Genomic DNA, 11,864 nt, shown 5'->3' with positions numbered 1-11,864 from the left:
CCGAGCTCGCCAGGACACTACTAATGATTCCCATCACCTCAGTGGCATCTGAGTCTGCCTTCTCTACCGGTGGTCGGGTTCTTGACGATTATCGGATGCGCCTCAGCGAAGAAGCGGTTGAGGCCTTGATTTGCACCCAAGACTGGATGAAAGCCGGCAACCTAGCCGCCAAGTGAATATTTTTTCTTATCATTTCCTTTTATTTTGTCTATCATGCAGGGGCTACTCCCCTGAAAAAAATTCAAAGATGTTTGATAGGCTCACAAGAGCCTGCCGCAGGCTGAATTTTTGAAAATACAAAGTTTGCTTTTTTTTGGGGGGGAGCCCGCGGGCTGCCCGTGGCCCGCCCCGAGCTAAACGGGTTTGGGCCGGGCGGCATTTTGAGTCAAACTGGCCCGGCCCGACCCGCGAGCTAAACGGGTTTGGGCCGGGCGGCATTTTGAGGCAAATTGGCCCGGCCCGACCCGCCCGATTATTTTCCGGCCCGACGCGGGCTGGCCCGCGGGCGGCCCGAGCCCGCCCGATAGCCATCCCTACATAGACTCTACTACATGATCAGGTTTGTTTCATCCTCTCTTTGTTCAATTTTTACCGGCTACTGACCATCGCTGGTTTCTTTGAGTTGACAGCGAAGGGAAGAAGTGTTTGATTGTTGGCATGGCAGAGCTTTATGCTTTTGTCAAGGCCCTCGAAGACGACTGGCATGCCGTAATGAGAGGCGTTGCGATCGAATACGGGGCAAAGAACAAAACTCAACAAGACCTAGCGATCTCGATTGGCTGGCAGAAACCACCGAAGCGCAATCCTGCCAACCGCAAGAAAGCTGAGCTCAACGATGGTCGAGCTCCCGACACCACCGCCGCCTTGCTCCCTAAGAATTCTGGAGGCCGGCCACCAGGATCACGGAATTTGATCAAGGACTCGATGACGACCTATATCTCTTACTCAGCATCCGATGCTCCAGCGAGGAAGTTTCGCTGCTGGTTGGCTGCCGGACTCGAGAGCCTATATGCGCTGTTCAACCCTCTCTGGCTTCGTGGGACAAATGGCCTCAAGAACGACATTTTCACTACGCTCGTCAAGCATTTCAATGCACGGAGCACCTGGGAATTAACTTTAACCGGTCAAATCCGGTCCATGCTGACAAACGGTCAAAATTCGCTCCATTCAACTGCCAACAAGTTGTCACCTGGTAGTTTCAATGCCGGTGTCTATTGCTCGACAGATCTATTCATCGACTTGCTCCTCAATCCGTTTATCCGGAAAAAAACTAATGTTGATTATCCTCCCCGAGAGCTCTTCACGGTAACCGAAGTCCGCACAGCGACATGTGAAGCTCAGACGGACGTTGAACAGCCCCATCCTCGTGGAGTTCGAGATATAACAGTCCTGCGGATTCAGAGGGAAACTTTTCAAGCGGCCAATATGGAGCCTTGTCTGGTCCAACATTTAATTACAACTTGGGCCACGGAAGGAATCGCCTCCGTTTCTGGACTTTGCTGCAAGTCGTGCGCTTCGACAAAGGAGCCAGAAGAACCTCACCACATCTTTGAAAAGTCGGTATTGAGTGTCGAGAATGGGGGGGCACCGCAACACTTGTACTTGTTTGTTCAGGTTTCAACAATCTTCGACGAAGACGAGCAGAAAAGGTCAGAGGAGCAGCAATCTTTCATGTCGGGATTAGATTTTCCCCTCTACTTGGATTTCCATGGGGTCAAATACACCCTCTTCTCTCGTGGCTTCTGGAACGGCTCGCATTACTGGTGCAAGATGCTCAAGAATGTCGGCGGCATCTCAGGTGTATGGATGCACGACGATCGCGCGAATGGTGGTATTGGAAGGCTGATCAGTCCAGATAATAGCGCAATTGCTGGACGCGCACCCAGCACGAGCTGGGTGTTCTACTCACGACCGTGGAACTCAAGCGAGGAGGAGTTTGTCTCCGATAGCATTGCAAAGATCGCTCGTGACAACAAAGAGGCGCCTGGATCGATGCCATTTGCCCATCTGGGCATGCTCCTCAACACTTCACCGAACTCACTGATCCCAACCATTGAAGATGATGCGGAAAATGATGATCAGCAAAAGATGGTGGCCGCGGACATGCCAGTACCCAAGGTAACGACTTCGAATGTCACGGAGGTTGCCCCTGCTCCAACACAGAAGCGGCGAACTAAAAAGCGCAAGCCATGTGAAGCAACTGCAATCCCTCCATCTGGAGCGGCTCATGCGACCATTGGTGCTCCGTCGGGAGCAGCCAAATCGACTGTTGGCGCTCCCTCTGGAGCCAAAAAGCCGCTACCCACGTTAACAATTTCAAATGCCACGGAGGTCGCCCCTGCTCCAACAAAAAAGTGGCGACCTACAAAGCTCAAGCCATCTCAAGCAACTGCAATCCCTCCATCTGGAGCGGCTCAAGCAACCATTTGTGCTCCATCTGCAGCGGCCAAAGCGACTTTTGGCGCTCCCTCTGGAGCGGAAAAGCCGGTTGAGCTCAAACGAAAAGCGTCGGGCGAGTTTAAGATACGATTGAAACTCGGGAAGACCAGCAATCAGCAACAGACGATTGAAGAGTCGAAGATCAAAGAAACTGAACTTCCCAGCAAAGTGGAGAAGAAGACGAAGAAGACCCTCGAGCCCAAACGCTCGGCCACTCGATCGAGCACCCGCAAAGCTACCAAATGTTGAGGAGGTATGGTAAGGCTTGACTTTAGATTAATTTGGCTGTCTCAATGTTTGAACAGTCGATTTTTTCTTCCTGTTTTCTGGTTGGCAATTATGCATTGTAAATAGTGATATGGCTTGTGAAATTCACATCTTGCTCCCTCTGATGGGATTTCCACAACCCTTGTGAATGCCGCAAAGATCGCATGTAAGGAAAGGCTTGTAAATTTTGATTTATTACGCCTCACATGCATTTTTGCACATGATTTTTTTTGCAAGGGAAAGCCTTGTCATGAGGAAATCCCTTGTAAAATTATATTTCAGTGCGCCAGCCGGAAAATGAACAAGGCATGTTTTACAATCGTGGTTTTACAATGAAGTCAAAAATGACGGGACACTTGTAAAATTACAAATCCCTCACGGTTTGTGATAATTTTACAAAGCATCTGATTTACGAGGCATATGCCTTGTAAAAAAAGGGTCGCAAAATTCAACCCCCCCGTTTCCTTGCTGCTGTAAGCCCAGCTGCGAAAGAGGGTTGCCGGGCCGATTGAGGTGGTTGGACGGTTGTTTCATCCTCTGGCACTTCCTGGCGAGGCTTGTCTGCTTCGCGGCGGGCGGGGGGAGTGCTACTCCAGCTGTGTGATAAGCCGCTGGGCGCACGATCCGGAGACGAGAAGAGGAGGAAGCGAAGGGAGGGGATGGGGCCAGTCAGCTCGTCGGCAGGCTGTGCGTTCTATCCCCTGCGAGTCGCTCATCAGCATTGTCTTGGAGCCCTGTTTTTTTCTTTTCTTTTTTTTTCGACTCAGCCGCCGCCGAGAATGATTGTCGCCACCAAATTGCATTAGGCAGCTGGGTCAGCCGCCGGATTGATTGGCTTACATCCGAATCAGATCATGGCTTATCCATTTTGAGCCGCCGTTGCGGATTATCCTTATAAAGCTCTGGCTTACCGCGACCTGATAAATGGCACGGCTTCAGCGGCAGCCTGACAAGTCTCTCCCCTGCGCGGACCATGGCTGAAATCGCCGTGAGGTCATCGCCATTACCTCCGGCCATCCCGTCGGCTGTCTTCAATCGGAGCGCTTGCTCATGAGACTCGAGTCTGGGCATCCTCACTCCCCCCTCAACCCACACACACGCCATCGCGCAGTGATAGGAGTAGCCCCACTTGCACGTTCCCAATGAAGCCCGCCAACCAGCTGTTCCATCTCAATCGGCCCCCAAGCCCGCTCTCCCAGCCGGCCTCCCAGCAACATGCAGGGAGCTTCTCGCTGGGCTTCATCTACCCCCACCCCTTCAGTCAGCAGCATTCGGCTGTCCGCGATGAATCCAGTGAGCTAGTCCCCGTCAAAAATGTATTGGTCTGGCGTGGTAATCTTGCCTAATCTTATGAATTATATGCTTCGTTTGTTCGTGCAGCTTTGCGCCGGAAGGTTCCCGGGACAGACAATTTGAAGCCGAATGGCCATCAGCTCTCCGGCGGAGCTTTCGGACACCATTGGGATTTCGCTCGGTCGGATGTCCAATATGCGGAATACTCCCAGTCTTCGCCGGCCATTTTGGTGAACTCAGGACCGGTCGAATCTTTGCCCTTGCCTGATGTTCCTAGCACTAGCCATTCCGTTCCTACTAGCAGCTCTAGACCTTATCAAAGTCCAGATATTCGGCTGAATGCATGGATCCCCAATAGTAATTCCAATCAACAGTCTGCTCCTCTATCGCATTCACCATCCAGCGGCCAGTCCTCTGCGTTTGCCGTCAATAGATCAAACTGTCAGCCGCTGCTCGGGCCGGATAAGCGAAAAGTATCAGACTTCCCTCCAAATAATTCGCCGTCGGAAGATGATGATAGAAGCTACTTGGATGGTAAATTTTCCTTTTATCCACAAACTGCTTAGCAAAAGAACATGGTGGGATCAGATGGTGAGATGATCCGGAAAAGCTTCCAGAAACTGATGAAATTTCGATTCCGTTTCAGATCATGCGCTGGCGTGGGGTGCTGGAGAGGCATCTACAGGCTCCTCGCGCGGAATTCAAACGGATGCTGCTTCCGAAGCAGAAGTGCAACGTCCTGCAGAGCAGCCAAAGACCAAGCGCTGGAAGCGTAAACTGACCGAGGTTTGTCTAATATATAATTTGATCTGGTTCGAAGCCAGGATGAGAAATACATTGGATGTGTGGTGCGAGTCGACGTAATCTGTAGAGGAGACGAGAGCAGAATAGGATCCATCAGAGAGCTTTCCGGGAGCGAAACAAAGTAGGTTACCGACTTGATTGCATGCTGCTGGCTGCCGGGTGAATCACTAAGTAAAATTCATGCAGCTTTCGTTGAAGCAAAAGGATGCGTTGATAAGCAAGCTGAAAGACCGCTTGGAGCGACATCAAGAAGCTATTGGACAGTGAGTAAAAGAATAATTTGATCCTTCAATCGTAGTCTCTTTTACAAGCAGTGAAAGATTCCCTTGGCAACCGTCCAATTTGAATGATTTCTTTGCGCTTATGCAGGCAGAGCGAACGTATCAGAAGCCTGAAAGCTCGAATAAGCCTCTACGTACCATTAAAAGAAGAAATATAATCTCTACTGTTGATTTGCTCATGGAATAGCTATTCGACTCATTGGCCAGGTAATGTCCATAAGTAAATGTGTTTTAAGCAGAACAACTCGGTTTGATGGTCGATCGGTAAAAAAACACAAAATCATAAAAAAAGCCATCAACATCTTAATTAGTACCCCTTTCAAACCGCTAATACCACCCCCATCTCAATAAAAATTGACGCTGTACAATGTAATCTGTAAATTAGCGGTTTAACATTAAGCGGACCGAAAGGCACACCCCCAAAATAATTTGGCAGCACTTCCCTCAGCTGTTCAATGAAATTACAGGTTCAAAATGTCCTGGACCACTTGGCTCTTTAAGCAATTGGCGCCGAGCAAGAGCCAAGCGGTGACCTCCATCCTTCTACGCACCTTCTGCTTTTATACCTTTCCCCCAAACCCCAACTGATCACGATTACAACATAGTTTTGCCTTACTTTTTTCCTTTTCCGACCCGATTACCTCCATTGACATCAAATTACTTTTTTCCCTTCTATTGTCCGTGTACCCATACAAAAGCGCCACAATTGTCAAGATTTTCTTTTGCATATTGTTGGATCATACATAGCCTAAAAGAAATGGAAGCTAAGGATGTCCCCCAAATCCGGGAAATTGAGACCTTTTCCCGGGATAGGATACTATTTCTCACCTAGGAAGCCTTGCACCAGTGTACTTTCTCCAAATAATTAAACCCAGCCGTACACATTCCCGGAAGAGGGTGTTCACCAATTCCGGGAAACTGGGACTGAATTCCGGGATAGGATGTTTCTCCGGGGCCGGGCCTCGCCAATTCTTGGAAGATAACGTTCACCAATTCCGGGCAACTGAGGCCGTGTCGCGGGGTAAGTAAGAAGTGGGGAAAAGAGCAAAAGATGAGAGTCCTTTTTAAGTTCTCAGGTTATGGAGAGATAGGTCGTCGGAAGTGGTTTGGTTGATGGCGCCGGCTTCGGGCGGGGGGACAAAGAGGCCCATCATGGCGCTACGAAGCTGGGTTCCCAGACGGACTCGATCTCGAAGCCGCCGACCAAGGCCAGGGCATGGTCGGCCAAGACGAGTCTCATCGAATCATGATCGATGTCCCCGGCTGGAGGTTTGCATCGAGCCTCTTGAGATCAAACATGGACGAATAGTCGTCCCACTGTCCGAGCTCCCTCGATGTCCGGGCGGTTCACATCCGCACACTCCATCGAGCTTGGATCGATCAACCCGCTCAACGATGGCATCGCCACCGTCGCCTTCGTCGCTAGGTCTGAGGCTAATGCTGGGGCGGTCGCTCGCTTTTGTGCAACTGCCCGTTGTCTCGCCACAAGCTTCTCGGCGCTTACGTTCGAGGTCTCCTGAAAAACTCATGGGCACATCAATTACTGCGAGCTTGTGGAGGGGGAGGAGCGAAGGCTTACCAAACTGTGGATCGTTGCCCGTTTGATCTCTTCTTCTTCGCGTCGCGCTTCTTCTTCGAGCCTCAATAGCTCGGTCCGCTCCTCGCGCTCCTTCCTGACCGCTTCCTCTTGTCGTTTGCTCAGCTCAGCTTGACGGGCTTCGTGGACAGCATTCTGAGCTATCAGTTCCTGATTCTCGATTTGAAATTGCTTGATCTTGGCCTCAGTCTCCGCTACATCAACTCCATTGATCAAATTGAAGGCTATCATTCACCCCCGGATAGGACGAGAAAACCACGAATTGTTAGAAAAGGTAGTGAAGGAGAAGATACAGCAGTGCCTTGGGGACAGATCAAATCCAGTGGCTCAACTGATGTCTTCTACTTCTTCCAGATAGTTATTATAGGCATCCAAGGTCATGAAATCCTCCTGAAGTTTATTGAAGCTACAGTCGCACAAGGAGGGAAAATGTCAGAGTTGTAAAGAACCACTCCAGCTGATCAAATCAAAAGCTACATCAAGTAGGGACACCGGGGTTAACTAGAAGAGCTATCTGACGCGAGTTTTCCCTCGCGAGGTCGCGCGTCAGGCTATACACATTTCCGGACCCCTTTCAGGGCACCAGGAATTGTGTAAAAGTTTTCTGAATGAACTCCTCGAGGATAGTCCACAAACCAACTCCTCCATTTCTAGCAATCATACAAACTCATGAACCCAGTGGCTTCCCCGACAGTATGCGCTTCTATCCCGTCATCAAATCTACACTATGTCCCTGAAAAAGACGCTGGTGCCCGCTTGGAAAAGAATGAATTGATGTTTACTCTGGAACAGCCGCTCTGCTTCAATGGTGTGATGCATGCGGTGAATAACCGAGTGCTAGAAAAGTTCTACTTGGATGGACCCGCCGGGACTGGTAAAACTTTTCTTCTCAACAGTTTAATTGATGGGATGATAATCCACTGGAAGAAATGTGTAATTGTCGCATCAATGGGTGTAGCGGCGCTCTTGCTCAACAGAGGTCCAATGGCTCACTCGGCTTTCAAGCTCCCCTTAACAATAAATGATGAAACCTTGTGCAGCATTGATACTAGATAGCAGCAACCAATGACAGATACAAACTCAAAAAAATACGGTAGAGAATTGCTTGCAGCTGATGTTATGTTTGGGATGAGATTGTGACAATGCACTTCCAAGCTATACAAGTGGTCAAAAAATCTCTTTAACTGTTGGCAAATAATGAACACCCATTTGGAGGGGAGTGTGTTGTTTTCGCGGGCAACTTTCATCAAACTCTTCCCGTTGTTGGAATGGAAGAGTGTCCTCCATCTTATCACGTCACTCTCAAATCTTCGTACTTGTGGCCAACAGTCAAAAAGCACACCTTAACCCTTAATTAATATGAGGCTAAGGCAAAGGAGAGACACTGAAGGCAGCCCGGTTTGGTCAAGAACTACTCGATCTTGGTGGAGGGAAATTACAAACCGCATCAAACAAGAAGGTACAACTTGGAACAATCAACGTTAACTTGGAAATTTCTCCAGAGGACTTCATTCAGAAGTCAGTTGAGTGGAGGACTTCCTGTTGCCTAAAAGGCTTGATTTAGAGGAGGCCGCTAAACCTTGTTTGCTGGTGAAACCTCAATATCAATCAATTTTAACCAGCCAGTGAGGTTTAGCCTGTCCCTCCAGATTAAGCAATTTAGCCTACGGGAAGTCCTCCAGTATCTATATGGCAACATCAATTCTGAATGTTGAAAAACACAGAATAATTACATGGAGCACTGTAATGGGCAACAAAGGTGTGATACCTATGGGAGCAGCAATGAGCTGTGAGCTAAAGGAATCAGTCAGACTGATGATAGGTAAATGCACACCTATGGGAGCAGCAATGAGCTGTGAGCTAAAGGAATAAGTCAGACTGATGATAGGTGGATGCACACATGTGGGAGCAGCAATGAGCTGTGAGCTAAATGAATCAGTCAGACTGATGATAGGTGGATGCACACCTGCCGACAAACCAAATGAAGAGACAAGTTTGATGATTGATTGAAAACAAGATGAATGAAGTACAACGTGAGGAAAGAATGTTGGACTAAATACAACTCAGTTAGGTCTATCTAAAGTCATCAACTAGGTTTGCTCCGCAGCAGAGCAACTGCTTGGCTATGTGCCTCAATACACTGTCCGCAGTCTAACTTAAATAAGTCCCTCTCTTTGTGGAGGGGGGGGGGGCCTCCAAAGGAGGTACTTTACACTATGTCAGCCCCGTGGCCTGAGAGAATTTCGAAAATGCCATTTTTTGATGTTTTGTAGCAGCACCAGTTCTCATTGGGTGATTAGGTGTTGGGGGAACAAAAGATGAAGAATGTATTGAGATAGTGGTCACCGGGCGGCGGAGCCGCCCTTAAACCCTAGTTATTATTATTAAGAACAGATAATTGCGTGGATACGACTTTTTTTTTTTTGGGCAGCAGTTCCCCATGGGAGCTCCAACCAAAAAAAAAGTCAAGTATCTACGCAATAATCTGTCCGAAGGCGTGATTGCAGGGGAGACGATAATTTGGGCAAACCCAATCAATACACCCGGGCAGCCTTGGAGTGTCCTGTTCCCCGCCGCCTCCTTTTATGCCTTTCAAAAATGCGCACAGCAAGACGTTGTGTCATTGCTTGCACACAATAATGACACCGGTGATCAAGACTTTTCGTGGTCATTTCCCTTTTCCGCCAACTGCTTTTCTACCTGCACAATTCGCAAACTGTGAATGTACTAATTCTTCTACTTAAAAAGTTTGTGCTGGTCTCAATGCTCGGTTCAACGTCCTGAATAATCACAACATTTGTCAGTTGCATTTGACTTGTTCTTACACCTACTCAACACGGCCAATGTCTCTTCGCAGCTACTTTTCCACCTTCCCAAAATGGTAATCAGTTTTTTATCCGCCCGTCCTCAGTTCCATCGTCCCCGCTCTCATGATTTCCACCTGCCTTACTCTCTTGATCTTGTTGCCACCATTTACTTCACCTCCTTTATCCGGGGCGGTATTATTCCCTTTTCCAGCACACAGTTGGTCCCTAAGTCTTCACCCCTGTTGGTGTTTATTTCACACGGAAGATACTCCTCACAGCCCTGATCCAGCGCAGTACCGTTGACCATTCCAGTACATATCCACGCAGCTCGTCGTTCACCTAAACCTGTGGCCGTTAACTCGGCCTCAATCTGTTTGGTCTATATGCTCATGTGTCCAAGTCACATTTCTTTTTCTGGGCTCTTGACTCATCGCATAAGTCAAATTGATTTCCTTTCAACTTTTCTGTCTACCGGAACACTGCATGAGTTTGCTAAATGCAAGCTGTCCCACCCACCAAAATCAAAATCCCACCTCATTGTCCTGTTGGGCGTCCTAAGACCTGAAACGCGAAAGGCAGAGATTGACAAGTCCCAACTCTGAGACGAGACAAAGAAAGTGGTAGCGGGCTCGCATTGCAAATTGCTACCAATTTCGGTAGCTGGCACAGAGCACTTCGCCCATCCCCCTGTGTCTGTAAGGGTTTGACCTTGATTTGACTTGCATTGAACTACCTCACCTTCATTCACTCCGCCGTTCTCTGATTGACATATCATTACTTTGCTTCACTTCACAAGACATTGTAGATTGACCATAACCCAATCCCCTACTCTCCTCCCTTACTCATTCTAGCACCAGTTCACACATTTTGGTGGTGCCCATCTTGCATTCTGGGCCTTAATTGCCTTGATTCTGAACCTAGGCATCAATAATTGAATTGAACTCAATGCCTCACAACATATCCGGAAGCTTGGAGGCTGCAGGAGTTGACTTACATGTCTGTCCCTCCCCCTCCTCACTCTATTTTCTGTGATTAGCACTGATTGTAACTCTTGGTTGAGCCAGGCATTCCGGAGGTATCTTGGGACAAAGTCACCGTCTCAGAATAACGAGCAACATATTATGCAGGAGTTTGGTCACAAAATTCCACATTCAATAGGTCAGTGTGATGATCCATTTCTGGGTTTTCAGTCTTTGCACTGGACTATTGAACGGAACCTCGCCAATTGCCTGTTGGACCAAGCCCTGTACCCATCATGTTGCCAAATGGCGGCAGCTGTCATTCCAATCGAGTCCATTTGGTAGTACTCGATGAGTTAGTCAAGTTTGTTCATGGGGATCTAGGGTCAGTTCTCGACGTTGGGCGCACTGAGGTGGGCATATGTTACTACAGTTCTCGAGCTATATTGATGCTGTTGAAAGTGAACGTCGATTTGGTCAATTCAACCGGCTTCTGGATCGGTGTCTCGTGGTCCAAGCTATTGATCAAGTTCTCAGCCACACCAACGGGACAGTGGGTAGAGAAATTTTGGGCAAAATTGTATTGCCAGGCTTTCCTCTGGCTTTTCTCCGCTTGAAGGAAGGCATGCCGGTCGTTTGCCTCCAAAACCTGACAATAGGTACAGGTTTATGCAATGGTACTAGGTTGTTAGTCACCAGTATTCAACCTCATGTTTGCAAGTGCCAGATAATGACTGGGCCAACAGCGGGGATAGAGCTCGCTATTCCTAAGGTTAGCATCATCCACAAACCAGATGAAGTATTTGGAATGAAATTTTCACAATATCAGTTGCCAATCAGCCCAGATTTTGCAATGACTATCAACAAGGCTCAGGGTCAGACCCTTGGCTGTGTTGCAGTTTTGTACCAAGACCAATTTTGGCACACGGTCAGTTGTATGTTGCTTTGTCAAGAACAACAAGTGTTGATGGCGTGATGGTAGGCTTGGTGGACTGGAGGACAAGAGCAGATCCTGTGTCACTTCTAACATTGTCAGGCGCCAATTATAAACAATATTTGGCGATTATTTGGGAGATTTTTGAAATCTCCCTGATTGTTTTTTCCACTATTTTCTTGTTACCACATTTTTGTTTTGGGACCCAAATCACCTAGAGGAGGTGATTTGGAGCGGAAAATTTTCAAAATTTTCATTATGGGGCCAAGTACAGACATACTGCAGATGTATTCAGCGGTACAACTGAGTTGCCATTGGATCTTGAATACACCACCGCATGGCAGTGGTTTTGAAAATTCTCTAGGGCTGATATCCTCTTCCAACCAGCAACAATCCCCATCCATCCCCCATATCCAATCCACACCGACGAACCGCTGTCAGATGAGTGCTCCAAATGGACAACCCTACATCCCCAGCAAGGCC

General features: G+C 48.3%; 2 protein-coding genes across 2 annotated transcripts; one reads left to right on the top strand and one right to left on the bottom strand.

Moving 5' to 3' along the window:
• Nucleotides 1-3,848: 3,848 nt before the first annotated feature.
• Nucleotides 3,849-5,242, top strand: PtA15_4A409 (uncharacterized protein; the record flags this gene model as incomplete). Its single annotated transcript, XM_053168289.1, has 6 exons — nucleotides 3,849-3,999; nucleotides 4,087-4,533; nucleotides 4,646-4,785; nucleotides 4,871-4,924; nucleotides 4,990-5,066; nucleotides 5,173-5,242. The coding sequence occupies 6 exons, from the start codon at nucleotides 3,849-3,851 to the stop codon at nucleotides 5,240-5,242; spliced, it is 939 nt and encodes a 312-aa protein (XP_053019513.1).
• Nucleotides 5,243-6,234: 992 nt separating this feature from the next.
• On the bottom strand, nucleotides 6,235-7,062 carry PtA15_4A408 (uncharacterized protein; the record flags this gene model as incomplete). The annotated part of the gene is made up of 4 exons (XM_053168288.1): nucleotides 6,235-6,347; nucleotides 6,444-6,600; nucleotides 6,664-6,905; nucleotides 7,014-7,062. The coding sequence occupies 4 exons, from the start codon at nucleotides 7,060-7,062 to the stop codon at nucleotides 6,235-6,237; spliced, it is 561 nt and encodes a 186-aa protein (XP_053019512.1).
• Nucleotides 7,063-11,864: the final 4,802 nt, after the last annotated feature.

The sequence above is a fragment of the Puccinia triticina genome, chromosome 4A (genome assembly GCF_026914185.1).
Source record: "Puccinia triticina chromosome 4A, complete sequence".
NCBI classification, from domain to species: domain Eukaryota; kingdom Fungi; phylum Basidiomycota; class Pucciniomycetes; order Pucciniales; family Pucciniaceae; genus Puccinia; species Puccinia triticina.
Note: the sequence above shows the minus strand (reverse complement) of the source record. Positions and strands in the feature narration are given on the sequence as shown.